The 27,749-nt window shown below is 40.5% G+C and overlaps 1 protein-coding gene across 2 annotated transcripts; it reads left to right on the forward strand.

The window, feature by feature from the left end:
• LOC137250977 (zinc finger protein 271-like) lies at positions 1-20,118 on the forward strand. 2 transcript variants are annotated; one of them, XR_010953139.1, is made up of 8 exons: positions 1-188; positions 363-903; positions 958-1,050; positions 11,418-11,510; positions 11,571-11,880; positions 11,941-12,696; positions 15,511-16,119; positions 19,935-20,118. XR_010953139.1 is itself a non-coding variant. In XM_067784781.1 (8 exons), exons 2-8 carry the CDS (start codon positions 601-603, stop codon positions 20,077-20,079), a joined length of 2,226 nt encoding a protein of 741 aa, XP_067640882.1. In that variant the 5' UTR covers positions 1-188; positions 363-600; the 3' UTR covers positions 20,080-20,118. The 2 variants fall into 2 exon arrangements, 1 of the variants encoding a protein (XP_067640882.1); XM_067784781.1 differs by having other exon boundaries at positions 15,511-16,036.
• The last annotated feature ends 7,631 nt before the right edge of the window (positions 20,119-27,749 follow it).

Genomic DNA, 27,749 nt, shown 5'->3' on the forward strand with positions numbered 1-27,749 from the left:
CAATGAAAAAAAAGCGATAATTGTACTGGCCGGTTTTTCGCTAATAACTTTAAAAATGTTCAAAAAAAAAAAATAGTTTCCGCTAATGAATTCTGAATCTTGAAAATATGCGTCTTTGGATACTAGTTTCGACAAGTTCGACGCGAATTTTAAGTGCAAAACTTAAGTCGTAATATTACCAAATTTCGGTATTTAAAAGCTATTTTTTCATAAACCAAGAGTTTCCTAGAGTTGCGGATGATAATTTTGTGATTTTTAGGACTCCCCCCACCCCCGAAAAAAAAAGTTGGAAAATCGTGGCACCTTATATAATATTCCCCAATTTGCTACTAATTTTTTGCATTTTCTTCTTTTTTTTTTAGAATTATCAAATTTTTTAGGTTAAGGCACTGATAACAGATGCCAATCGATATGATTAGGTAAAAACATGTAAACTTTGCATTGGGATTTTACCTTGTAGCATTTTTATAGCGATAAAAAGCACGCCCGCTGTATACCGCTGGTACAACAGAGAACGTACCATCTATCAGCTGAAAGTCTTTGATTATTGTGATAGCACAATTATTATTATTATTTTTGCAAACTCTAAAGGCTTAGAAAATGCAATGTCGTGCGTGTAGGAGATTTCATTGCGAAGATCCAGTGGATATGAGTTACGTGGTACCAACAGATGGCAGAACCTTATACGATTACTTTAATGATTGCACGCAGCTAAAAGCAACAACTGAAGATGAACTTCCTAAAATTTTATGTACTAATTGTACTGAAACCCTTAAACAAGCATATCATTTTAGAAAACAGGCGCATAGGTCAGATGATGAATTGAGAAAGGTTTTGGTATTAGCAAAATATGAAAAAGAATTTATTTCTGATTCTCCTGGTAAACAATCTGCAGTTTCAAAGGTACTGCAAGTGAATCAAGTTTATACTAAATACAACGAATTCTTTCTTGATTAGGCCATTGAACATGCGGGATTTCAACTACTAGGTGCTTCGCCCAAAAAGGAAACATCATTTGTTTATTGTCCTGAACGTTTGTCGGCTGACGAGGTAAATGGGTAATTAGGGGGAGTACACAACGTACCTAATTGCATACAGTAAAATATATTCGAACAGTTTAAACCTTCAAGACAGTGTAAGTAAATTTTGTCACGAAATTTCGTGCGGCATTAAAGAGATTCCAAAGAACAAAGTGGATAGGATTCAAGAGGTTGATAAGCGCAATTCACACCTTCCGCAACCATATTGTCAACCCCTCCTACTGTTGTTGTTGTAGCGATAAGGTTACTCCCCGAAGGCTTTGGGGAGTGTTATCGATGTAATGGTCCTTTGCCGCATACAGATCCGGGACGCTCCGGTACCACAGCACTATTAAGGTGCTAGCCCGACCATCTCGCGAACGATTTATGTGGCCACATTAAACCTTCAGGCCATTCCATCCCTCCCCACCCCTAAGTTCCAGGAGGAGCTTGGGGTCGCCAGAGGCTCGTCTGTTAGTAAAACAGGATTCGCCGCGGATAGGTGAGGTTGACAATTGGGTTTGGAGAAGCTATATATTGCGCTGGCAACCTGAAGGGTTGCGCTACACAGCCCCTTGAATCTGGTATTTTAGTCGCCTCTAACGACAGGCATATCTGCCGCGGGAATATTCTGACCCCCTACCCCGCTGGGGTAACCTCACCTAATCGAGGCGAATCCTGTTGCAAATATGAATGTATCATACAAATATTTAGTAGGCGCCGCAATACACACATAATCTTTTTGGTACCCTCCCAATCACGACCAATGTCCAGGAAAGTGCTTTCCGCAAGGTCACTGAATTCGCGTTGTTGTTGTTGTTGTTGTTGTAGCAATGCTCGCCCCACCTAATAGCCGCGACCGATCACAAATTGTCATCAATATCCTCTAACGGGAGTCCAAGGAAACTTGCCGTTTCAACAGGGGTGGACCATAAGGAAAGGGGTGTTAAAGGCGTTGGTTCCACATTACAATTAAAGAGATGGTTGGTGTCATGTGGGGACACATTGCAAGCAGGGCATACATTTTGTATGTCGGGGTTGATTCTGGATAGGTAAGAGTTTAACCTGTTACAGTATCCAGAACGAAGTTGAGCAAGAGTGACACGCGTTTCCCTGGGGAGTATGCGTTCCTCTTCTGCTAGTTCTGGATATTTTTCTTCAAGTACTGGATTCACCGGGCAATTCCCGACATAAAGGTCCGACGCCTGTCTATGGAGTTCACCAAGGACCTGCTTGTGTTTTTCCGCTTCATACGGCTGGGTTCTCAGGTGCCGTATTTCCTCAAAATGCTTACGGAGATGACTCCTTAGGCCCCTAGGCGGTGCTGGTTCGTCAATCAGATGTCTGTTGGGATGCCCAGGTTTCTGAGTATTCAACAGAAACTGTTTGGTCAGCATCTCATTTCACTCCCTGATGGGGAGTATTCTCGCCTCATTATGCAGATGGTGTTCTGGGGACATAAGAAGACAGCCCGTGGCGATTCTGAGAGCAGTATTTTGGCAGGCCTGTAGTTTCTTCCAGTGGGTGGTTTTTAGGCTTGGCGACCATATGGGTGACGTGTAGCACGTAATCGGCTGGCTAATTGCTTTGTATGTGGTCAAGAGCGTTTCTTTATCTTTTCCCCAGGTACTGCCAGCAAGGGATTTGAGGATTTTATTACGGCTCTGAATTCTTGGAACAATTGCGGTTGCGTGCGCACCAAAATGTAGATCCTGATCAAACGTCACACCCAAGATTTTGGGGTGTAGGACAGTCGGGAGCGTAGTGCCATCGACGTGGATGTTCAATATGGTCCAAATTTGGGGCGTCCATGTTGTAAATAAGGTCGCGGAAGATTTAGTCGGTGACAATGCCAGGTTTCGCGAGGCGAAAAAACTGGAGAGATCAGGGAGATAGCCGTTTATTTTATTGCATAGCTCATCGATCTTTGGGCCTGGGCCTGTGGCCATTATTGTGCAGTCATCGGCGTAAGAAACGATTGTGACTCCTTCCGGTGGTGAAGGTAGCTTAGATATGTAGAAATTAAACAAAAGCGGGGATAGGACACCACCCTGTGGCACCCCTTGTTTAATTCTCGTTTGTTTTGATGTTTCGTTTCTGAATTGCACCGATGCCTGCCGACCACCCAGATAATTTGCGGTCCACCTTTTAAGACATGGGGGAAGGGTGGACCCTTCCAGGTCTTGCAGTAACGAGCCATGGTTGACCGTATCAAAAGCTTTTGATAGGTCTAACGCTACGAGTACTGTTCTATGGTGGGGATATTGATTCAAACCGCAATTTATCTGGGTGCTAATGACATTTAGCGCGGAGGTAGTGCTATGGAGTTTTCTGAAGCCATGCTGATGAGGGGCTAGCTGCAAATGTGCTTGGAAATAAGGGAGCAAAATGGCTTCAAGCGTCTTTGCCACTGGCGATAGGAGAGATATCGGACGATATGACTCACCTACGTTAGCTGGTTTCCCAGGCTTTAGTAGCGGGACCACCTTGGCCATTTTCCATTTCTCGGGTATGACAAAGGTGGAAAGAGACAGGTTGAAGACATGCGCTAAATTTTGAAACCCTCTTTCCCTAGGTTTTTAAGCATCGGCATGGCTATGCCGTCTGGGCCCACTGCTTTGGATGGTTTAGCGCGACCAATGGCGTCCTCAACCTCTCTAGCGGTGATGGTAATTGGTGACGCGCTGAGTTTGTGTTTATGTGCGTGTCTATTGGCTCTCCGTCTATCTTTGTCGACCGTAGGATGCATTATATATTGTCGGCAGAAAGCGCTCGCGCATTTTTTCGCATCCGACAGCACCTTATCGCCAAAGGCGATGGAAACTTTGTCTTTGTGCTTAGTCGGATTCGATAGGGACTTTACGGTGGACCAAAGTTTACCCACACCGGTAGAGAGGTTACAACCTCTTAGGTGCTCTTCCCATTTCGCCCGCTTGTGTTCGGAATTCTCCCGGCGGGAATGAAATGTATCGAGGCGGATTCAATGACCTTACGGAAGGCACGCTCCCCTTGGCGGGCATCAGTCGGGATAGGGAGGGCAGCAAAGCTGCTGTCTGTTGCAGATTTATATTCTTCCCACTTTCCTTTTTTGAAGTTTATGAAAGTGCGTTTTTCGGTGACGATGAAGTCGGCGGTACGCTCGAACGAAATAAGTATGGGCAGGTGGTCGGATGCCAATGTTACCATCGGCTGCCAGTTGACGCAGTTTACGAGTTCTGCGCTCACGATTGAGATATCTGGCGAGCTATGACAGCTTCCTACCATACGTGTGGGGGCGTCTCCGTTTATTGTGCAGAACGTCGTTTCGTCTATTTGATCCGCCAACATCTCACCCCTACTGTCTGCCCGCAAGTTTGAATGCCATAGGTCATGATGGGCATTGAAATCGCCTAAGATAATGCGATTGTTGCCAGTGAGTAAGGCCTCGATATTAGGGCGGTATCCACTGGGGCAACAGGTGACAGGAGGGATGTAGATGTTGATGATTTCTAGATTTGCATCGCCTGACCGGACAGATAGGCCTTGACGTTCTAAGACATTGTCACTGCGGTCGATGCCAGGATCAAATATATGATATTGCACAGAGTGGTGTATAATAAACGCGAGGCCGCCTCCATTTCCGCTCTCGCGGTCTTTCCTGTGGACATTATAACCAGAGCAGGTCTGCAATGCTGATCTTGCTGTGAGTTTAGTCTCTTGAATCGCAGCAATGCGGATGTTGTGCCGCTTCATGAAATCGACTATCTCCGTAATCTTCCCAGTTAGTCCATTACAGTTGAACTGCAGAATTCTGAAGTGCATGGGGGGTGACGCCGCCACTCTAGGGGTAAGTGAGGGGTGACTACGCCTAGGTTGTGGAAGGCCAGGACGCAATTGCTGTTGTGGCCTTGGGACTGGGCGCCCTTGGGCAAGCATTGGGGTACCCGGATGATTTGGGTTTGCGACCTGGCAACATGGCGCGATGAAACCCGTCGGGGGGTTGCCGTCGCGGAGACCAGAACATCTAGGAAAGTGGCACCACCCAAGGCAGGAGCTGCATTGAGCGGATGTCGCAAACCTATATATTATGTGCTGGCAGACGGTGCAAACGGAGGCAGGGACTAAGAGTCTGTTTCCCTGACCTGCACGATTGCTGCCAGAAAAGAGGGGGGGGGGGGGGGGGAGAAGAAGACGGGGGCAGGGGCTGATGCTCAGCATTGCAACCAGCTCTACTACGAAGGTAGTAGTTATGAGTGGTATCAGCTGTTTGAGTTGTTGGCGCCGTGGGGCGCGAGCAGCAGCGGGTACTTGTTGTGGCTTGCTGAGCAGCGAAGCTGCTGGAAGGTAGTGGGGATACGCTTAGGCGTAGACTACGGGATGCCCTTGGGCGTGAGCAGCAAGGAGCCACAAAAGATTTATAAAAGTTACGTGGACGTCGGGTTTTGGGATCAAGCCCAGAACAACCTGTCCGATGCAACCATCCCTTGCACGAGACACACTGAACAGAGTATGACCGTCCTAAAAAGATTCTTTTCTGGCAAATGCAGCAAAACCATTTCTCATGACCGGGGTCAGGAGACGGACCCGGATTGGGTTCGATACCTTCCCGGAGTAAGAGAATATGTAGCAGTCCTGCTGCAAGGAGCTGCTGGGAGGATGACAATTTGTGGGAGGGACGAAACAAATTAAATGGGGTCACACTGAAATGACAGTCCTTGGTCGGGAAAAATCCCGAGTCGCTCCGGTACATAGAACCGACTGCCTTGGGAAGCGCCTACGAGTACTGTTCTATGGTGGGGATATTGATTCAAACCGCAATTTATCTGGGTGCTAATGACATTTAGCGCGGAGGTAGTGCTATGGAGTTTTCTGAAGCCATGCTGATGAGGGGCTAGCTGCAAATGTGCTTGGAAATAAGGGAGCAAAATGGCTTCAAGCGTCTTTGCCACTGGCGATAGGAGAGATATCGGACGATATGACTCACCTACGTTAGCTGGTTTCCCAGGCTTTAGTAGCGGGACCACCTTGGCCATTTTCCATTTCTCGGGTATGACAAAGGTGGAAAGAGACAGGTTGAAGACATGCGCTAAATATTTGAAACCCTCTTTCCCTAGGTTTTTAAGCATCGGCATGGCTATGCCGTCTGGGCCCACTGCTTTGGATGGTTTAGCGCGACCAATGGCGTCCTCAACCTCTCTAGCGGTGATGGTAATTGGTGACGCGCTGAGTTTGTGTTTATGTGCGTGTCTATTGGCTCTCCGTCTATCTTTGTCGACCGTAGGATGCATTATATATTGTCGGCAGAAAGCGCTCGCGCATATTTTCGCATCCGACAGCACCTTATCGCCAAAGGCGATGGAAACTTTGTCTTTGTGCTTAGTCGGATTCGATAGGGACTTTACGGTGGACCAAAGTTTACCTACACCGGTAGAGAGGTTACAACCTCTTAGGTGCTCTTCCCATTTCGCCCGCTTGTGTTCGTCCACAAGCAATCTGATGCGTTGGTTTATATCCCTTATTTGGGGGTCGCCTGGATCAAGCTGTCTTATAAGGTCCCGTTCCCTCGCTAAGCTCGCGGCCTCCGCCGGGAAGTGGGGCCGGATTTCGGGAATTCTCCCGGCGGGAATGAAATGTGCCGAGGCGGATTCAATGACCTTACGGAAGGCACGCTCCCCTTGGCGGGCATCAGTTGGGATAGGGAGGGCAGCAAAGCTGCTGTCTGTTGCAGATTTATATTCTTCCCACTTTCCTTTTTTGAAGTTTATGAAAGTGCGTTTTTCGGTGACGATGAAGTCGGCGGTACGCTCGAACGAAATAAGTATGGGCAGGTGGTCGGATGCCAATGTTACCATCGGCTGCCAGTTGACGCAGTTTACGAGTTCTGCGCTCACGATTGAGATATCTGGCGAGCTATGACAGCTTCCTACCATACGTGTGGGGGCGTCTCCGTTTATTGTGCAGAATGTCTTTTCGTCTATTTGATCCGCCAACATCTCACCCCTACTGTCCGCCCGCAAGTTTGAATGCCATAGGTCGTGATGGGCATTGAAATCGCCTAAGATAATGCGATTGTTGGCAGTGAGTAAGGCCTCGATATTAGGGCGGTATCCACTGTGGCAACAGGTGACAGGAGGGATGTAGATGTTGATGATTTCTAGATTTGCATCGTCTGATCGGACAGATAGGCCTTGACGTTCTAAGACATTGTCACTGCGGTCGATGCCAGGATCAAATATATGATATTGCACAGAGTGGTGTATAATAAACGCGAGGACGCCTCCATTTCCGCTCTCGCGGTCTTTCCTGTGGACATTATAACCAGAGCAGGTCTGCAATGCAGATCTTGCTGTGAGTTTAGTCTCTTGAATCGCAGCAATGCGGATGTTGTGCCGCTTCATGAAATCGACTATCTCCGTAATCTTCCCAGTTAGTCCATTACAGTTGAACTGCAGAATTCTGAAGTGCATGAGGGGTGACGCCGCCACTCTACGGGTAAGTGAGGGGTGACTACCCCTAGGTTGTGGAAGGCCAGGACGCAATTGCTGTTGTGGCCTTGGGACTGGGCGCCCTTGGGCAAGCATTGGGGTACCCGGATGATTTGGGTTTGCGACCTGGCAACATGGCGCGATGAAACCCGTCGAGGGGTTGCCGTCGCGGAGACCAGAACATCTAGGAAAGTGGCACCACCCAAGGCAGGAGCTGCATTGAGCGGATGTCGCAAACCTATATATTCTGTGCTGGCAGACGGTGCAAACGGAGGTAGGGACTAAGAGTCTGTTTCCCTGACCTGCACGATTGCTGCCAGAAAAGAGGGGGGGGGGGGGGGGAAGAAGACGGGGGCAGGGGGCTCAGCATTGCTACCAGCTCTACTACGAAGGTAGTAGTTATGAGTGGTATCAGCTGTTTGAGTTGTTGGAGCCGTGGGGCGCGAGCAGCAGCGGGTACTTGTTGTAGCTTGCTGAGCAGCGAGGCTGCTGGAAGGTAGTGGGGGCGCTTAGGCGTAGACTACGGGACGCCCTTGGGCGTTAGCAGCAAGGAGCCACAAAAGATTTATAAAAGTTACGTGGACGTCGGGTTTTGGGATCAAGCCCAGAACAACCTGTCCGATGCAACCATCCCTTGCACGAGACACACTGAACAGAGTATGACCGTCCTAAAAAGATTATTTTCTGGCAAATGCAGCAAAACCATTTCTCAGGACCGGGGTCAGGAGACGGACACGGATTGGGTTCGATACCTTCCCGGAGTAAGAGAATATGTAGCAGTCCTGCTGCAAGGAGCTGCTGGGAGGATGACAATTTGTGGGAGGGACGAAACAAATTAAATGGGGTCACACTGAAATGACAGTCCTTGGTCGGGAAAAATCCCGAGTCGCTCCGGTACATAGAACCGACTGCCTTGGGAAGCGCGCGTCGGTTCGTTTCGTTCCAGGGGGAAGAATTCCGGAAATGCGGCCTCCAACTTTAGCGAGGTAACGTGATCTTGTAAGATAGCTAGGCCCTGGTGACTCTCAAATGTGGGACATAAACCTGCGCATCAGACAGTTGTAGACAAACACAGAAGGAGAAATAGGAGGAACACATAAACAACTGCAGCCTCTCTGCCAGTGTGGGTAAACTTTGGTCAACCATAATGTCCTTCTCAAACCCAACTAAGCATAATGGCAAAATATCGAAATCTTTAGGAGATTAAGTGCTACCGGGTGCTAAGAAATGCGCGAGGGCATTTTGCCGACAATATGTAATGCATTAAACACAGCACGTGGCTATTAACACCACCGCCAAAGGTGTTGAAGAAGCTACCCCAGCGGGTTAGGGGGCGTCTCCCAGGATCTTTGGGGAATGTACTTATCAAAACAACAACAACAGGTTGAAGGAGCTTTCTAATATGCTAAACCATCGAAAGCAGTAGGCCTAGACGGAGTTGCCATGCCGATGCTTAAAAACCTCGGCCATAAAGGAGTGAAATACGTTGCGCTCGTCATCAACCTGTCTCTGTAAACTTTCGTCTTTCGTGAAAAATGGAAACGGTGAGGGTGGTACCGCTACTAAAGCCTTTGAAACCAAATAACGTAGGAAACTTTCATCAGCTAACATTTCTCATATCGCCAATAGCCAGGACACTTGAAGCCGTCCTGCTTTGAAAATTACATAGCACCACCACCGCGCTAAACGCCATCAACACACAGATAAATTGTGTATTGAATCAAGAACCCCAACATAGAACAGTATTCGTAGCGGTAGACTTATTGCTAACATTTTATACAGTCAACCACGGCACGTTCCTGCAAGACTTGGAAGGGCCCACCCTTCCGGCAAGTTTTGGAATGTAGCATCTAAACCCAGCAGAAATAAACAAGCGGTGCAACAGGGTGGTGCCCTATCCCCAGTTTTGTTTAACTTTTACATATTGAAGCTACCTTCCCCACCAGGAGGTACCATTGTCTCCTACATCGATGGCTGCACGATAATGGCAACATGTCCCGGCCCCTCAATCGATGAGCTATGCTATAAAATCTACGACTATCTCTAATCTTTCCAGTTTTTTTACCTTGTAAAATCTGACATTGCCACAGACCAAATCCACGGGGCATTATTCACCACATACACAAAGCATATGCCGATCATATTGGACATCCACGTCGATGGCATTTCACTACCGACTGTCTTAAATCCAAAAACACTGTGACATTCTACATTTTGGCGAGCATGCATCCGAAATTTTACCTAAAGTCGAGAGCCGCAACAATATCCTGAAGTCTCTTGCGCGGCAGCACTTGGGGCAAAGACAAAGAAACGCTCATAACCACCAATATGGTCACCGAGCATTGTAGAAACACCTGGAGGAAACTTCAGGCCTGTTAAAATACCGCGGTCAGAACTGCCACAGAATTACCTACACAGTAAGGCGAGAATACTTCCCATAAAGGAGAGATATGAAATGCTGAACAAACAGCTTCTGCTGAATACTCAGACACTTGGGCATTCCACCAGACATCTGATTGAACAAGCCCCTCTCCAAGGATCTTAAGAAGTCATCTCCGTAAGCACTCTGAAGAACTCCGGCACTTACGAACTCAGCCGTTTGAAAAAGAAGAGCATGACACGACCCGCAGAAACATCCATAAAAAGGCTTCGGACTACAATGCCAAGGATTGCCCGGTTATCCTCTTTCTTAAAGACAAATACCCTAAATTTGCAATTGAGGAAACCAACCTCCCAAGGAGATCCGGCTCATTCTAGCTCAACTTCGATCTGGATACTGTAATAGGATAAACTCCTTCCAAAATCAACCCCGGCATACCCAATGTATGCCTCGCTTGGAATTTTTCCCCACATGACAACAACCATCTTTTCAATTGCAATATGGAACCAACTCTTCTAACACCATAATCTCTCTGGTCCAACCCTTCCTCATACTCCCATTCAGGAGGACATTGTTGAGAATTAGTGAATATTCGCATCCCCCAGCGGGTTAGGGGGCTTATAATATAGATTCCCGCGGTAGGTATACCTGTCGTAAGAGGCGACTAAAATACCAAATTGATTCAAGGGGTTGTGTAGCGCAGCCCTCTCAAGGGGATGCCAGCGCAACATATAGCTTCTCCAACCCAATTTTTAACCTCACCTACCCGTGGCGAATCATGTTCATTAACAGCAGAGGCTCTGGCGACCCCAAGTTCCTCTTGGAACTAGGGGTGGGGAGGGCGGGATGGCCTAGAAGGTTTAATGTGGTCATATAAATCATTCCCGAGATGGTCAGGCTAGTACCTTAATGGTGCTGTCTTACAGGAGCGTACCGGATCTATATCCGACAAAGGACCATCAACATCGATAACACTCCACAAAGCCTTGTTGTTGTTGTTGTTGTAGTGACAAGGTTGCTCCCCGAATGCTTTGGGGAGTGTTATCGATGTGATAGTCCTTTGCCTGATACAGATCCGGTACGCTCCCCGAATGCTTTGGGGAGTGTTATCGATGTGATAGTCCTTTGCCTGATACAGATCCGGTACGCTCCGGTACCATAGCACCATTAAGGTGCTACCCGACCATCTCGGGAACGATTTATGTGGCCATATTAAACCTTCAGACCATTCCCTCCCTCCCCACCCCCAAGTTCCATGAGGAGCTTGGGGTCGCCAGAGCCTCGTTTGTTAGTGAAACAGGATTCGCAGCGGATAGGTGAGGTTGACAATTGGGTTTGGAGAAGCTATGTATTGCGCTGGCAACCTGAAGGTTTGCGCTTCACACCCCCTCCACAAAGTAGTGTCTTTATCGTTAAAACAACAACAGTGAGTATTCACAACTATGGGATGGGGCGAAGCACTGCTACAAAAACAACAGAGCGTCATATCAGTAGATCAACCATCGAGCATTTATCTATACATAGCGAATATAACAATGCCTTATGTTTTATTAGAACACTGGATCCGATATATTTGATCAGCCATCTGACTCAAAGAAAAATGAGTCTTCAGTATGTGAACCAATTGAGCAATCAGAAGTATTTGGGGTAAAAAATAAAACTGCATTTTGTTGAAACCACCAATTTATTTTTATATTTGTTTATTAGAATATTGAATATGAATCCTTAATCGATCCATTATATGCACCAGTGCATAGAGAGCAAAACGAAAGTATTAATTTCATTGTTAATAATGAGGATCAACATATGCTAAAAGAGGAAATAAAAATTGAACTTTCTAACGATATGTTTGAGGTCTCCAACGAATATCAATTCGAACAACCGGCGCATTCTTTTAATGAAGATCATAGAGTTAACAGTACGAAAAACGGCAGAAAAAGGTATTCCTGTGATATGTGCGATTATAAGAGCGGATCACAAGACAAAATACAAAAACACATATATAAAAATCATAAAGGTAGAGAGCTTTTATATTATATCATAAAAGTAATACCAATAGGTTACAATTTATTTACAGGCCCAATTATCTGCTACACATGCTGCAAAGTATTTGATGTGCCTAAAGAAATGGAAATGCATAACAAACTTGTACATGAAACTGATTCTGATATGTGCTGCCCTTGGTGTAACAACTCAAACTCTATACAAAGAGATGAAATTGCCAAACATTTACAAAAAAAGCATAGCCGTGTTTACTTCAAATACTTTCCACGCTTACGTATACTTGACCGTGGAGAAAATGATCCTTATCAATGTGAACGTTGTCAAAAGGTTTTCTCATCAGTTAATGAATTCGTTTATCATGTGCAGAAACATACATATGATTGCTCATTATGTTCGCTGAGTTTTAAAAACTTCAAAACTTATAGAGAGCATGTAAAACGTGAACATAATAAATCAATCTCAGCCTTCGGAGCAATGCTAACTCGAAAAGATGAGCTTCATATGGAATTCAGATGTTCGTTGTGTGGCAAGCAACTAAAAACGGAAAAAACTCTTCAACAACATATAAGAAACCAACATAGGAAGAGAGATATTACATCTAAAGATAAAGAAAAAAATAAAAAACCCTCTACAGATGATGTTAAAAGAAAGCATGTAGATGATAATGTGAAATCTACAGCAGTACATGAAGTACAGAGGGTTTCTGAAAATGAAGAGTTAGTTGAGTGTAAATATTGTCACAGAAAAATACCAGCATGGAGAATTGCGGAACACGAACGACGACATGGTTACAGATTAAGACAAGAAAAGTTTTTATGTTCTTACTGCTGTAAGTTTATATAAGGATTTGTTAGACTATTGACGCGAACCTTTTTTGAACCGTTAGGTTAGGTGGTAGCTGCCCTGATAATGATACCACATACACTTAGATCTAGCTACTTAGATAATCATTGGGTAGCAACGATAAAACTCCGAATGATACCGATCTCAACTCGGGAGATCCAAGTACTTTCGTCTAGTTCTGGCAAAAGCTGGGCAATCAAGCATAAAGTGATTTGGTGATTCCACCTCATCATCCTCCATACAGCTGCAGCAGGATGGAGTTTCCAGTATATAGAGACGTACCGCATGGATACCCATGGGGCAGTGCCCTGTCAAAACCCCAATGACCATTGATAGGTGAGCCTTAGTGAACCCAATTATTTCAGCAGACCTCCTGCCATCCACTTTCGGCCAGAAAGATCTTGCTACCCTGCAAGACGTGGTGTCCGCCCAACGTTTGCTGAGCTGACTCGAGGGCCAGCTATGGAGGAGCAATGCACAGGTGGCCAGCGGGATCCCGAAATCCCTACAGCCATCTTCATCCGGTTCAGTTGTACCGATGAACCGTACTATGCGCTTATTTTCTCCCTAGCCCTTTTTCCTGCAAACTTTTGCACTGCATCAAAAAGGTATAATTTGATAAAAGGTCCAAGGCTCGGTTCGACATATTAGTAAAGTATTAGAAACAACAAAATAGTACCAAGAATTTTCCATCTCTACGACTTTTAAACTTCATAACCGGATTTTGTACTACTGACTTCACCTGCGTGGTTTTATTGCATCATGGAGCAGGATATTAAACTGTAAACTTTTTTTTTTGAGAAATTCTTTTCCAAAATCAAAGCGAATTTCTAGAGAACGAAAACGTTTTTGAAATTGTTTTGGTTTTAACTTTTTCACTGATTAACATCATTTTTGATTATTGTGAAATATTCTTTAAAATTAAACAATATCTTTTTTCGAAAAAGTTTTTGAATTTGATTTACAAGGAGACAATTCAGAAGGTACAGGTTTACAAGTAGGATATGTGTGAGAAGAAAACTGTTCCTTTCTCTTTCTAACACACTGACCGAAGTGTCAAACTAGCGTGGAGTCCAGTGGAACCTACGTGGAACATGAGTTTGACACTGAACGAAGTTTCAAAATTACCGGGGCTGCTGTCGTCGAAAGCGATGCAGGGAAACAAAATAGGAGCAAAATATCAGATATTTTTGGACGAATTTAGTATGAAAATGTAAAGAGCACCTATGTGGGTTCCACAGAAAATTATACAATAGTTTTCGAATAGGGTATCTCAAGAAGCGTACTTATGCCAACAGAATAAAAACACGAGTGGAAAATTTTTCTACCCATTCAACAGCTCTCCGCGAAAAACAGTATAAAACCATGATTGGCTGCCAAAACATTTCAATGTGGAAAGATGTGTGAAAAGATGCGTTTTGTCCTGTCATTTTGTCAATAATCCAAAGGCGAAACGGATTCGGATTATTGAAACCGTTGCCAAAACGCGCCTATTAATAGCTCCCCAGACGATTTTGGTCGTGTTTTAGCAATCGGCTCCGGTAATAAAGTATCACAATTTGATAACTAAATTTGTCCAAAACAAATGGATTTTAAAGAGAGATGTAATTAAGTGCTCGTTTGAAAGTAAATAAGGGTATTTCTTTTGTAATTTTACAATACAATTTTTACGCAGTTTTTGTTAGCAGCTACTACACTTTTTGGACCTAAGAAGTACAAAAGTGCCAAATAGCATCCACAAAAAACCTAACAAGAACAAGCATTTTGATCAGGCGACCGTTGCTGTGTGTACGTGCTGCTACATATCCTACTTGTAAACCTTTACAATGCACAAGGTCTCCTATTTCTTTAATCAAATTTTATATTGGAAACCATGGAAACCATGGTGGACAAAACAAGTGTGATATCTAACTGTCAACTGGCTGACTGTTCAAGATAGCTACTGTTTAGCGTTTTGACAGGATGCTCAATATGGCGGCGCATAGGGTCGGCTATCATTATAGAAAGAAATACAGAATGAGACCACGATAGTCACTTGAAAATCAGGTGATCGGTTCTATTTGTAATTTTGACATCTACAAAGAAGTTATGACACTTGTCTTATCCAACATGTTGAAAATAACTCAAATCTTAAAATTTTACATGAATACGATACTCTTGTTATCTGGCCAAATGTTTTTTGCTTACAATTAATTAAAGCTTTTTTGTTTTTTTGAAATCATCGAAGATCAATTTAATATCAAAAACAATAACTGATCAAATGTGCAAACTTTTTTGCTGCTATTTTTGTGATCACATGTGTACATATTGTAATGAATTTTGGGAAATCCTTGTTATTATACACCTTCTGCAAATGTTCGAATCGCTAAATTGTCGAATAAATGACTCCAATATTCAGTTATGCAAAATGGTCTTTATTAGACTACTTTGAGAGTACTTCACAATAACACTTATACTTTACAACTAATTGCGTGTTTAAATCAAACTGATTGCTTATTACTCAGCTTGCGCCGCTTTTATACTCTCGGTTTCCTCGTTCACCCATTTTTCCTAAGGTCTAGTAATTTCGCGAGCTTCATGCTTGGTTAGCAGCTATATACATTTATGTATATTTGTAGTTTGTAGCCACATGCGTGTGTATGTGTGAGTAACTACTTCGCCTGATGACTGCATATTTGTATGTGTGAGATGAGATATCTCTTCGTCGCCTTCTACATAAGAGTGACTGCTTTATTGTTGTTGTGCATTTATTTAGTAGCAGCTTGGTGATGCTAATATTCGTCACAATATGTATTTCTAGGTCGTGAATTTATTTGTGCATCAAGTGTAAAAATTCATGAACAGAAAGTCCACTTGTGCAATATAGAATTGAAGGAATGTCCGATATGCCAAAAAAAAATCGATACAACCTATTTGAAATCTCACATAGCTCATGTTCACAATGCAGATCGTAATATAGCTTGTCAAATTTGCGGTGATTTATTCAAAACTGCATCTCTACTTGCCAATCATAAACAATTACATTTGAATCGCAAACATCCATGTTCTGTATGCCATAAGGGATTTTCGCGACAGTCTGATCTTAAAGTACATATGCGCATGCATACCGGCGAGGAACCATTCGCTTGTCATATTTGCGATCGTCGTTTCAAACTCAAAGGACGTTTAAACTATCATCTGCAACAACATGCTGGCATTAAACGGAAATGTAATGTTTGCGGCAAAGAATTTAATCATATTAAACATCTGAAAAATCATTCTTATAAACATACAGGCATGCCATATAGATGTACTGTATGCAAGTATGGTTGTGCCCAGCGTGACGTGTAAGCTTTCACTATATCACACACCAGTGGCGGATCCATGGGGGGAGGGGCAGCGATGGGGCCGATCGCCCCCGATCTGATATGTAACTTATGAAAATTATAAAACTTTGTTTTAATTACATATGAAATTTTAAAATTTTTAGCTTTTATGTATGTATAATAGGGTGGAGTGAATTTTTTTTTTCGAAATCGCTTTTGGCTGACCTCCAGAAAGTTGCCTTTCTAGACCAGAAATAAGGTTGAACATTTTTATTTCACTCATCACATGTTTATAGGTGTCCCAACGCAACTAAACTTTGAAAAAGACGGTAGGTACAATTTTTTTTTTTGTCATTGATTTACTTTCGCTTGTTGTTATTGTGCACATTGCACAAAGCCTACTGATTTTCATGGCCTACTATGGCCTGTAAAACTCTTACTTATACACTTGATTAGAAACATACTATTATCAACAAAAAACTGTAAAGCACCGTTTAAAATTTGTCGTTTTTAGTTATAATATGTAATTTTACTAAAGTTATGTATATTAAAAAAGAAATAAAAAATCGCGATTATTTTGCTCAACTTCATGGGGCTGGGGCACCTCAAAACGCCATCCTACGAAAATAATATGTGGTGATTTTGGTTAACTCTTATAAAGACAAGTTTTCATTGCTAGGTCATTACAAAAACAAAAAAAAAATCCATAGGGTATCACTCCACCCTACTGTATAATCTATAAGATCGTCCTAATCGCCCCCATTCCAAATCCGCCCCTGTCGCACACTAACTACAAAAGGGTCACAACTTGAAAAATGTAAATGTTCAGGAGAGAAGAAAAACGGTTTATGTGAAAACGTCTGTAATGTTATACTGAAATCCAGTTTTACAAAGAAGGAGACCTTCATTATAAAATGAATTGACGAAATTTTGTTGTAATTATTTGTTTACGGACAAAATATATAGCAATTTTGAATTATGATTATTTAAGACAATTATTGCATCAAAAAAGGCACATTTCACAATAATACAAGCAAATTTTCTTACTATTTACGTATAAAAATACACAATCTATATATTAATACGCCAACAAAATTTCCATACAATCAATTGACAGGCTTTTTCGCATACTTAGCATACGTAAAATCATATAAAAGTTATATGAATCGATTCGTATTGATCAGCCGCAGTGCATAGGCTTATTTTTGTTAACAAATATTACTCTATTTGTTTATAATTAATAGAAAAAGTTTTTTGTAAATTCGAACAATTCATACAAATATCGTAATTCATTTTCGTGCACAAACGCGCCATCTTTGGGAACAATTATCTAAGTGTTCTAATGCGAATTTCAAAGACCTAAACCTTTATGCACAACCGCGCCGTCTTTGGGAACAATTATCTAAGTGTTCTAATGTGAATTTCAAATTTTATGTATCCCCGCTAAATTGGAAAGCACAAATGTTTCACCTACATACAAATATGGTTTCCCATTGTTGCCCCACTTACCTATAATAGCCTCTACTAAAATCCTAAAAAATTGTTCCAAAATAATTTGTAGCGTACCAAAAAATCTTAAATAGAATTAATTTTTGACCGGCCCATTTTTTGTGGCAAATTTCACGTACACGTAAATACATGTCTTTATTTAACAGATTCTTTGTTTTTTATTTTAGTTGTTTTCAAAAAAACATGAAATTACAAATAATGAGTTAACTTTTGTTGAAACTAACTAATTTATTTATAATAATTAATGGCAAATTTGCCCGAAAATGTTTTTGCATTTGCAGATTTAATCCTTATTTTAGATAAAGTACGTCTTATACTGAACAAAAAAAAGTTACAAAAATATAACATTAGATTTTTTATATTGCCTTTTATGCTAATTACGAAACAAAAAAACGTCCAAAAAACGTTTTTGATTTTAGGTCAAAGCGGCAACCGGCATCATAGCGGCCGTCTTGCATAGGCAGTATATTACCCGCTATACTAATTATTAGGATAACTTTGTTGGATTATATATCCATTAATCGGATGCTTAGATCCCATAACCCTAATTTGTTTATGTCGCTTAAAGTTATGAAATCAATTTTATTTTAGTAAATATGTTTACGTGAATAATTTCAATGTTTTTGTTTGCTTTTCTTTTCTTCCTAATTTATTCTGCTTTGTTATATCTTAGTATTATATTGTTCACAGACGATATTTTATGGTAGATATGGTCATATATATTAATGAAATGGTGTGTTTACAAATTTAATACAAATTAATTACGTACATAGATCTCAATGGGAAACCCAACATTAAATATCCGAACATTAAAATCTTCATATTTCCACAATGATCACATTAAAACCCGGAAAAAAGTCTAAGTGCACTTATTGCGTTTTATATGGAACTGTTTGTTCACTTCACTTAATTTTTTCGCAATTTAAGTGCTTTATTTTTTTTTTCTTTAATTAAACATTTTTTTTAGTAAACTCTGCCTTCTTTTTCATTACATAATATTTTTATATTTTTATTTTATTTTTTATGAAGGTATCCTATATTCTACTCGAAATTTTGGTTTTGTGTCACACTTACATATTAGATATGTATTTATACAAAATTAAACGGGTGGTGTGAAATATGCTAAATTCCTTTAGCAAATTTTTTCGTTTTTAACTAAAAGTTCATGTTTTATGAATTATGACAGTATTGAAGTAAATGGGCGATATATGTACATATGTATATGGGTGATATATGTAGGCCTACTGGGGAACCGAGCTCCCAAAACTAAATTCGGTAGCGCGCCAACGGGGACCTTACGGGTGGTGTGGAAAGACCTATTTTTAAATTCAATTTCAAGTAATTTCACCATAATTCTATGTCAATTTCATTTGATTTTACATAATTTTTATATTTTTGTTTAAGGAGCTCCATACCAAAACGTTATAATTGCATGTGAAAAGTTTGTAGAAAATTTAAGAAAATACAATCAAAAAGTACAAAGTCTTAGGTCGAATTCAAAATTTTAAAGGAAAAGTTAAGTAAGTTAGACCAGTTTGCTATATTTCCAATACTTGATGCATAGACTGAGCTGAAAAAAATACACGATGGTCGAATTTCGACCACAGGCGATACTAGTTTTAATTAATACACAACAAAGTTAAATTTTTGCAACAAGATAGTCAAAATTTAAAATAATACGCTTTAAAGGCCAATTAATGGTGACTTATAACCATAAAACCATAACCAGATAAAACAGCTGATCGAGCCTACCTTATGGAAATCAATGTAATCGATTAATGGTGCTATACCATAACGCTAACGCCATAACCATACCATAGCCAACCAATTGGTTTTTGGTCTCTCGCCATATCCATAACCTAAAAATATTTCAGATGGTGAATTTAATAACTTTTTGTAGATTTTAATCATTGTTTTGGATACGTTATGACTAAGAGACTTATTTTTTTTGGAATATGTTTGTAATTTTTTGCGTTTTCTTCATTTTTATGAAATTTTCACGATTTTTAGGTTAAGGCACCATTAATCGACACATTGGAGATGGTTATGGATATGGGTATGGTTACGACTATGGCGTTAGGGTTAAGGAAGTTTAATTTGGCCTTTATGCGTAAAAAAAACTGTTCACTTGTTCTTAAGCACATTGACACAACTATAAATAGTACTCATTAGTTGATACAGCGCAAGCGATGCAATCAACAGCAAAACTGGCATAACGGTAATTTTCCAGTTAAAGAAGAAAATAATGACAACGAAATTTAAGGTGCAGTTAGAGATGTGTACTGTGAATTGGTTTATGGAAAAAAACCGATTTTGAAAATTTTTAAGTTATGACTCTTGTAGTTAGTGTGCGATATAATAATTTTTTCATAACACATACGTATGTATGTATGTATGTTATCATTTACAGATTTAGAAAACACATATTGCGTATGCATAACTTGACTATGACTGATGTGGAATATCGTGCTATGTTCAAAGCTAATACTGGTCGAAATCCTCGAGTGAAAACTATAGATGAATTGCAATTGGAGGCACAAAAAAAGGCTGAATAAAATTAAATGTCTGAATATAAATAAATTAACTTTATTATATATATGTAACTGCATCACTTTGTGAAAATAAGATTCATATAATAGCTTTTTGGCGCGGTCTACTTCCAAAGAGATTACTTAAGACAGATCTTCTGTTCCGATTTCTGATGTGCTGTTTTTATACTCAGCTGAGCAGCGCTCACAGAGTATATTAATTTTGTTCGTATAACGGTACCCTGTAACGGCATAAACTAATCGAGATAGATAGGACTTCTATATATCAAAATGATCTGGGCGAAAAAAGAAATTCATTTAGCCATGTCCGTCCGTAAACACGATAATTTGAGTAAATTTTGAGGAATCTTGATGAAATTTGGTAAGTACGTTCCTGGGCACTCCTCATATCGCTATTTAAAATGGACGAAATCGGACTATAAACACGCCCACTTTTTCGTTATCGAAAATTCCGAAAAACCGAAAAACTGCGATAATTCATTACCAAGGACGGATGAAGCGATGAAACCTGGTAGGTGGGTTGACCTTATGACGCAGAATAGAAAATTAGTAAAATTTTGTACAATGGGCGTGGCACCGCCCACTTTTAAAAGAAGGTAATCTAAAAGTTTTGCAAGCTGTAATTTGGCAGTCGTTGAAGATATCCTGATTAAATTTGACAGGAACGCTACTCCTATTACTACATGTGTGCTAAAAAAATTAGCAAAATCGGATAACGAACACGCCCACTTAAAAAAAAAAAATTTTAAAGTCAAATTTAAAAAAAAAATTGAATATCTACAGTATATAGGTAAGTAACTCCAGTAATGATATGGTGCAACAAAATACAAACAAAAATGGGCGTGGCTCCGCCCTTTTTCATTTAATTTGTCTAGAATACTTTTAATGCCATAAGTCGAGCAAAAAATTACCAGTCCTTGTGGTAAGGACATAGCTTCTATGCCTGTAACTGTTTTCTGTGAAAATGGGCGAAATCGGTTGGAGCTACGCCCATTTTATACACAGTCGACCGTCTGTCCTTCCGCTCGGTTGTTAACACGATAACTTGAGCATGTACTTATCTGAACTCACTTTATCTGGGTATAAAAAATGGCCGAAATCCGACTATGACCACACCCACTGTTTCGATATCGAAAATTACGAAAAATGAAAAAAAAAATGCCATAATTCTATACCAAATACGAAAAAAGGGATGAAACATGGTAATTGGATTGGTTTATTGACGCAAAATATAACTTTGGAAAAAAACTTTGTAAAATAGGTGTGAAACCTACCATAATAAGTAGAAGAAAATGAAAAAGGTATGCAGGGCGAAAACAAAAGCCCTTGGGATCTTGGCAGGAATACTGTTCGTGGTATTACATACATAAATTAATTAGCGGTACCCGACAGATGATGTTCTGGATCACCCTGGTCCACATTTTGGTCTATATCTTGAAAACGCCTTCACATATCGTTGCCCACTAACCAGAAGCATGAATGTGCAATTTTTCCGATTTTGTGTTATAGGCCTCGTTATATTACCCTTTAGATTCTCTAGGTTCTACTTAAATCTTGAGCTTCCTACGCACATGGAAACCACAATAATTTGCAGTGCCATTTTCACGAATGTATAGTTCAATCACACAAAGTTGAGCCAGAAAAATGAATGTAGCACATTCATGTTTCTGGCTGACAACAAGGAATGATTTTCCTGTTTGTATGAAACATTCGTTGATATGGCTCAACAATTTTTGGAAACAAGTAAGAACAGCACACATTCGTATGTACGTGCCTGAAGGTTGGGCACAAATTATTAGAGAAGCTCGTAACTCCTCAAAACTTTTCGAGGTTCACATACAATTGTATGGCGATTTTTTTATTTATAATTATTTTACCCAGGGAGCTATAAAACTACCCATGCGATATATATGCTAGTTGAGATACACAAAAGATGAGCTATATAATGTATTCCTAAAAAAAAAAATGATACCGATGAAGAATTTTTAATAGCTGAATATGCGAGAAAAGGACGTTGTTTAATTGAAGGTAAACCGGTTTATTCGAAGCCGTTGCCTCTTGCCGAATCAAAACTAAAAAGCAAAATGTATGAAAATTTGGTTATACGAAGAATAACGTTCTTATTATAAAAATTCAGAGGGCAACCCTTTACTCGAACCCAACATTTCAGAAGATTCTGATTCTGATGAAAATAAGAACTAGTTCTAAGTTTGCAATAATTGAAATTGAATTGAAGGTGTTTATTTTTATTTTTTTCATTTACATACATACTTTCGGTAAGCCACAGCCCCGGATGTTTTCCCAAGTTGGTTGGTTGGTTGCTGTGCTGTAGCGCTCTAGGCGCCATTTTGATGCACTTTCTCCTGGAACCAATTATATTTTTAGGCTGATGTACCCTGCATATTGTTTTACTCAAACCACTTGGTTAAAACAATATACCTACTGATGTCCTGGATGCGGAAGTTTGACACCGCCCTTAAGTCCGGCAACACATAATTGCCTAGAGTTCGGGACCGAAAACTCGCGAGGGCTGGGCACTCGCAGAGGAAGTGAGTAACCGTTTCCTCGGCACCCTCCCAAGCACTGTGATGCTCCCAATCCCAATCCACCAAAAGAATTGGCCTAGCAGGTCTTGGCTTGGCCCTAACATTTAAAAATCAATCTGCAGTGATTTGTTTACGTGTTTTGAGGTTAAGGCCATACCATGACCACTTAGGTCAATTCTTATAGCGTATTTGGATTCAGCGCATCTAATCCAACTACTTTTAGTTTTTGTATAGCTGGGTTAACAAAAAATTAGATCAGTTTTTAAAATTTTTGTTGTGCCAGAAAAATGAATGTGCTAAATCTCGGAAAATAGAAAGGATGTGAGCAGAGCAATTATCTCAATTTAAAGAGCATAGTGAATATAATATATAGATACATTTTTACATTAGAAACTAGTTCTTCTAATTTTGAGGGAGCAATAAACTTTGAAACTCGATTTCCCAACATTTTCATTTTGGCACATTCATGCTTCTGGCAAGCGTGCGACGATATACAACTAACGGCCACTCCCTTTTAAAACCCTCATTAATACCTTTAATTTGATACCCATATCGCACAAACACATTCTAGAGTCACCTCTGGTCCACCTTTATGGCGATATCTCGAAAAGGCCTCCACCTATAGAACTAAGGCCCACTCCCTTTAAAAATACTCATTAACACCTTTCATTTGATACCCATTCGTATAAGCGCATTCTAGAGTCACCCCTAGTTCACCTTTATGGCGATATCTCGAAAAGGCGTCAACCTATAGAACTAAGGCCCAAACGCATTCTAGAGTCACCCCTGGTCCATCTTTATGGCGATATCTCGAAAAGGCGTCCACCTATAGAACTAAGGCCCACTCCCTTGAGTGGTAAAGCAAAAAAAAAAAATATCACTCATTCAGCTGTAGTGGTAGTGAAGCTGAAAATTGTTTCACTAAAATTTATAAGTAGGGTCTGTATCGTGTTATACGATCCGTGATCGAATTCAAATTTTTAAATCGCAATAGCACTAGCAGTGATTGGGAGTGAGATAATAGTGGCTACAAGTACTTATTGTATCCATAATGTGTAATCATTTTTACGAAAAGCTTGAAAGATTCATATTTATCGTTTGAGTGATATTGGTTTTCAATACGTGATCGTATAACACGATACGGGCCCTGGCCTTTTTCTTCAATCATTTGAGTGGAGCCATAGAAAATTTCAATTAATGGTATTTTTTGTTTTGGTGATAGGTAGCGAAAAAATTCAATGACTGCAATAAATTTTTAGTCGTTGTTGTTGTTGTTGTAGCGATAAGGTTGCTCCCCGAAGGCTTTGGGGAGTGTTATCGATGTGATGGTCCTTTGCCGGATACAGGTGCGGTACGCTCCGGTAACACAGCACCATTAAGGTGCTAGCCCGACCATCTCGGGAACGATTTATATGGCCACATTAAACCTTCAGGCCATACCTCCCTCCCACCCCCAAGTTCCATGACGAGCTTGGGGTCGGCAGAGCCTCGTCTGTTAGTGAAACAGGATTCGACGCGGATAGGTGAGGTTGACTATTGGGTTTGGAGAAGCTGTATGCGCTGGCAACCTGAATGGTTGCGCTACACAGCCCTTTGAATCTGGTATTTTAGTCGCCTCTTACGACAGGCATACCTACCGCGGGTATATTCTGACCACCATTGTAAATGCTTTATTGCCCACTTCCCCAAAAGGGCACTCTCCTCGGATTTGAGGTGAAACCACATACCCCGCGATTCGCCCACTAGGGGCCTACCCAAGGACTAGAGATTAAACCTGTATACAAGTATCAATGATACTGTCACGGATATTAGCATCACTAAGGTGATGCTAAGGCCATGCCAAGCAGTATTTACGTTAATAATCAAATCAAGTATACACATATATAAGGCAGCCCAGAGAGATGTCACACACAGATGCATTTACTTATACGCCTATGTGCGCGCGGGAGACTGTAAACTACAAACATTCACATCAATAATTCAATCTTTATGTATCTACATAAACGAATAAATAATTGCGTCTACACATATGTACCATGTACGAATACGAGCAGCGGAGAGTCAATGCGCAAACACATGCATATATCTGAGAAGTTTGAGAGCTACTGGACTAGTAGATTCCGGAAGCGCCTAAAAGATGTATAAAATTGTGCAATTTTAGTTATAGCTGAGAAGTTTGAGAGCTCATGGACAATGCTAGTACATTCTGGAAAAATGCGAACGAGGAAACCAAAGGGTATAAAAGGCAACAGATGAAGAGGCGCTGTAATTCAGTTTGAGTTGAGCTATCAATCAGTTTGATTAAGCACGCGATCTGGCGGCCAATAGTAGAGTTTCATTTGAGTTATCAATCAGTTTGGTTATTAAGCCAGCGAGTAGCAAAGTATACATAAGTGTTATTGTGAAGTACTTTAATAAAGGCCATTTTTCTATTATTCAATATTGGAGTTTTTTATTCAACAGTTTAGTGATTCGAACTTAGCAGAGGATTGCAAATAAGAGGATTTACAGCAACTTCGTTACAATACAATATGTACAGATCACAACTTATTTTCCTGCTCCTCGCGAGTACAGTTGCTAATAACGACCGTCATAGGGTCGCGCAAGTGACACAACGCGTTCACATTGCTCCGTTTCGAGTAATACACCAATCATGAAATGGGTAAGCCATGATATTATAATCGCCTTTTACGATCGGTATCGGTATACCAAAAGCGCCCATGTTCTAACTCATAACCCGCAGGATAAAAATCCGAGGATATAAGTGAAGATTGTCTCGCAATATGCGTCTTGCTACTTTTTAATGTTTCCCAAAAATTGGCGACCTACATATTTTATGCCGACTTCAAAGCTCGTCGACAAGGCGGATGCATTTTCGCTGAAAAGCTTTTCATGGCATGGTCGCTACCGAGGGGGGACCCTTAAAAAGATTTTTCTGGAATCAAGTGCCTTTCCGGCATTTTCTGAATTTCATTTGTATTTTTTTTTTTTGAATATATTTGTGCTTTTCTGACACATTTCAGTTTTTTTGAAATGCTGCTGGAAAAGGTGTAGTTACTAGAGCTTTTGATAATTGAATATTCGAATAATCGATTAGTCGATTAGCAAAAGCTTCGTCAAAACATCGATTATCACTAATACACTAGTTGTTTGCATTCGATTAGTGACAGATTCAACTATTCGAATAGCAGTTTTTGTATTTCTTCTATAACTTCCGCAGTTCGTAAGGACGTTCTGGATTTAAGTATTCTTAGCCATCTGCAGCTCACACATTTTGCACTTTATTATGAAATTATTTTTTAATAACAAAAATTTAATTTTGTAAGGTAGCGTTACAATAACATAACCCCCTGCACTTCCCTTTTTCACTTAAGCCAACCGCCCTGTACTTCTTCTTACCACCTACGCCCGATCCCCCCTGTACTTCTTTTTATAGCATATCCAACAACCCAACTACACACAGATGACGGGCGGCAACACTACAACCACCATATGGTAAACGGCCATACGTGACCAACAGTTGATGGCAGGCCAATGGTGTGTTTCGTCCGCAAAATCACCACACGTTACAATCACAATAGCGGTGTATTTATTTGTCAAGCAGTTTGTGGCACAACCCGTATAAAAGCTGCAAATTTGCATTTTACAATTCAGTCCTCGCAGGTGAGCCAGCGGGAGTGGATGTCTTTTTACAGACATTCTTTTCCCTCCTGCTAGCTAGCTGAGTGGAAGGGGCGCCGTCATGGCGCGGGTCACCCTTCACTTAGGTAAGGACGACGGGAAGGATGCCTTCGTGCTACTTGCGAAGAAAGAGAGAGAGTTTAGAAGAGGATATGGAAGGGGAAACGAAAGAAAAGTATGAGCAGCGGAGTGCCATAAGGCAAAAACTAGAAGCCTCCGGAAGATGAAATATTTAGTTTTTACACCTAGGAGAATTCCTCTACCAACTCTTATTTATTTTTTTTTGTTTAAGCGTGGTTAACTATTGGAACGTAAGACTCACTACTACAATAACAAAAACAACCTCTTTAACGCGTCTTATAAACATGGTTTTAAGTTGACTAGAGCTCTCCCAGGGGTTGCAGTGAAACCACAAATGAGGTAACACTACCAAAGATTTTTGAATACAGAGATATTGGACACTTTTGCCACACCAAAAACTTTGACACAATTTTTAACATAATTTGAGAAAAATACACTGATTGGAGTTTAAGGCTCACTTGCAGAACGGCAAGTTAATTTTTAACTCATATCAGGTTGAATCTGAGTTAAACAATTTATTTGTCGTTCTGCAAGTGCGCCTTAGAGAGTAAAATTAAAACTTCTGAACGGATTAGCTGCATAAAAATGTAAATATAATTGTTAAGTTATACATAAATATAGACTGTGATAGTTAACACATTTTGCTGTTATCCTACTAAAACCAGAGTTTTTTTGAAGCTTGTCTCTCACTATTTTTCGTCGGCTTCCTATCGGCAACAACCGATTCCGACAAGTTATTGTGTTATTACCGATTCTTATTGGTTTCTTATCGGCTTGTTTTCGAATGGTTACATATATATGTATGCCATCGATTTTAAATTGTTTAAAAGTTTTGTAGGTATCTTTTTCATAACAAACCGATGAGTCGTCGTTAACAAGTCGGTAACACTCCGATAACATATTGATAAGAAATCTATAGCAAATAGATACAGTTTAAAAACAAATTCGATAACCTTTCGATAACACACCGATAACATATTATTAACACTCCGATAACAAATCTGTAAGTTTCAGAAAACATATTGATATCCTTTTGATAAAATATCGATACATTATCGGCAAGTAATCGGTAACTTTCAGGTAACAAATCGATAAAAATCCGGTGGCAAATCAATAACAAACAGATAAATCTGTATGAGTTTTTAAGCGGGGATTACCCTTATTACTTTAAATGTATGAAACCATTTATTTGAAGCAATTTTTAATTTATAATTTATTTAATAATTTTTATTTATTAAATATTAATTATTATATTATAATTATTTATTAAATAAATTATAAATTAAAAATTGCTTCAAATAAATGTTTTCATACATTTAAAGCAATAAGGGTAATCCTCGCTTAAAAACTCATACAGATTTATCTGTC

Source organism: Eurosta solidaginis, chromosome 4 (genome assembly GCF_040869045.1).
Source record: "Eurosta solidaginis isolate ZX-2024a chromosome 4, ASM4086904v1, whole genome shotgun sequence".
In the NCBI taxonomy this organism is placed as follows: domain Eukaryota; kingdom Metazoa; phylum Arthropoda; class Insecta; order Diptera; family Tephritidae; genus Eurosta; species Eurosta solidaginis.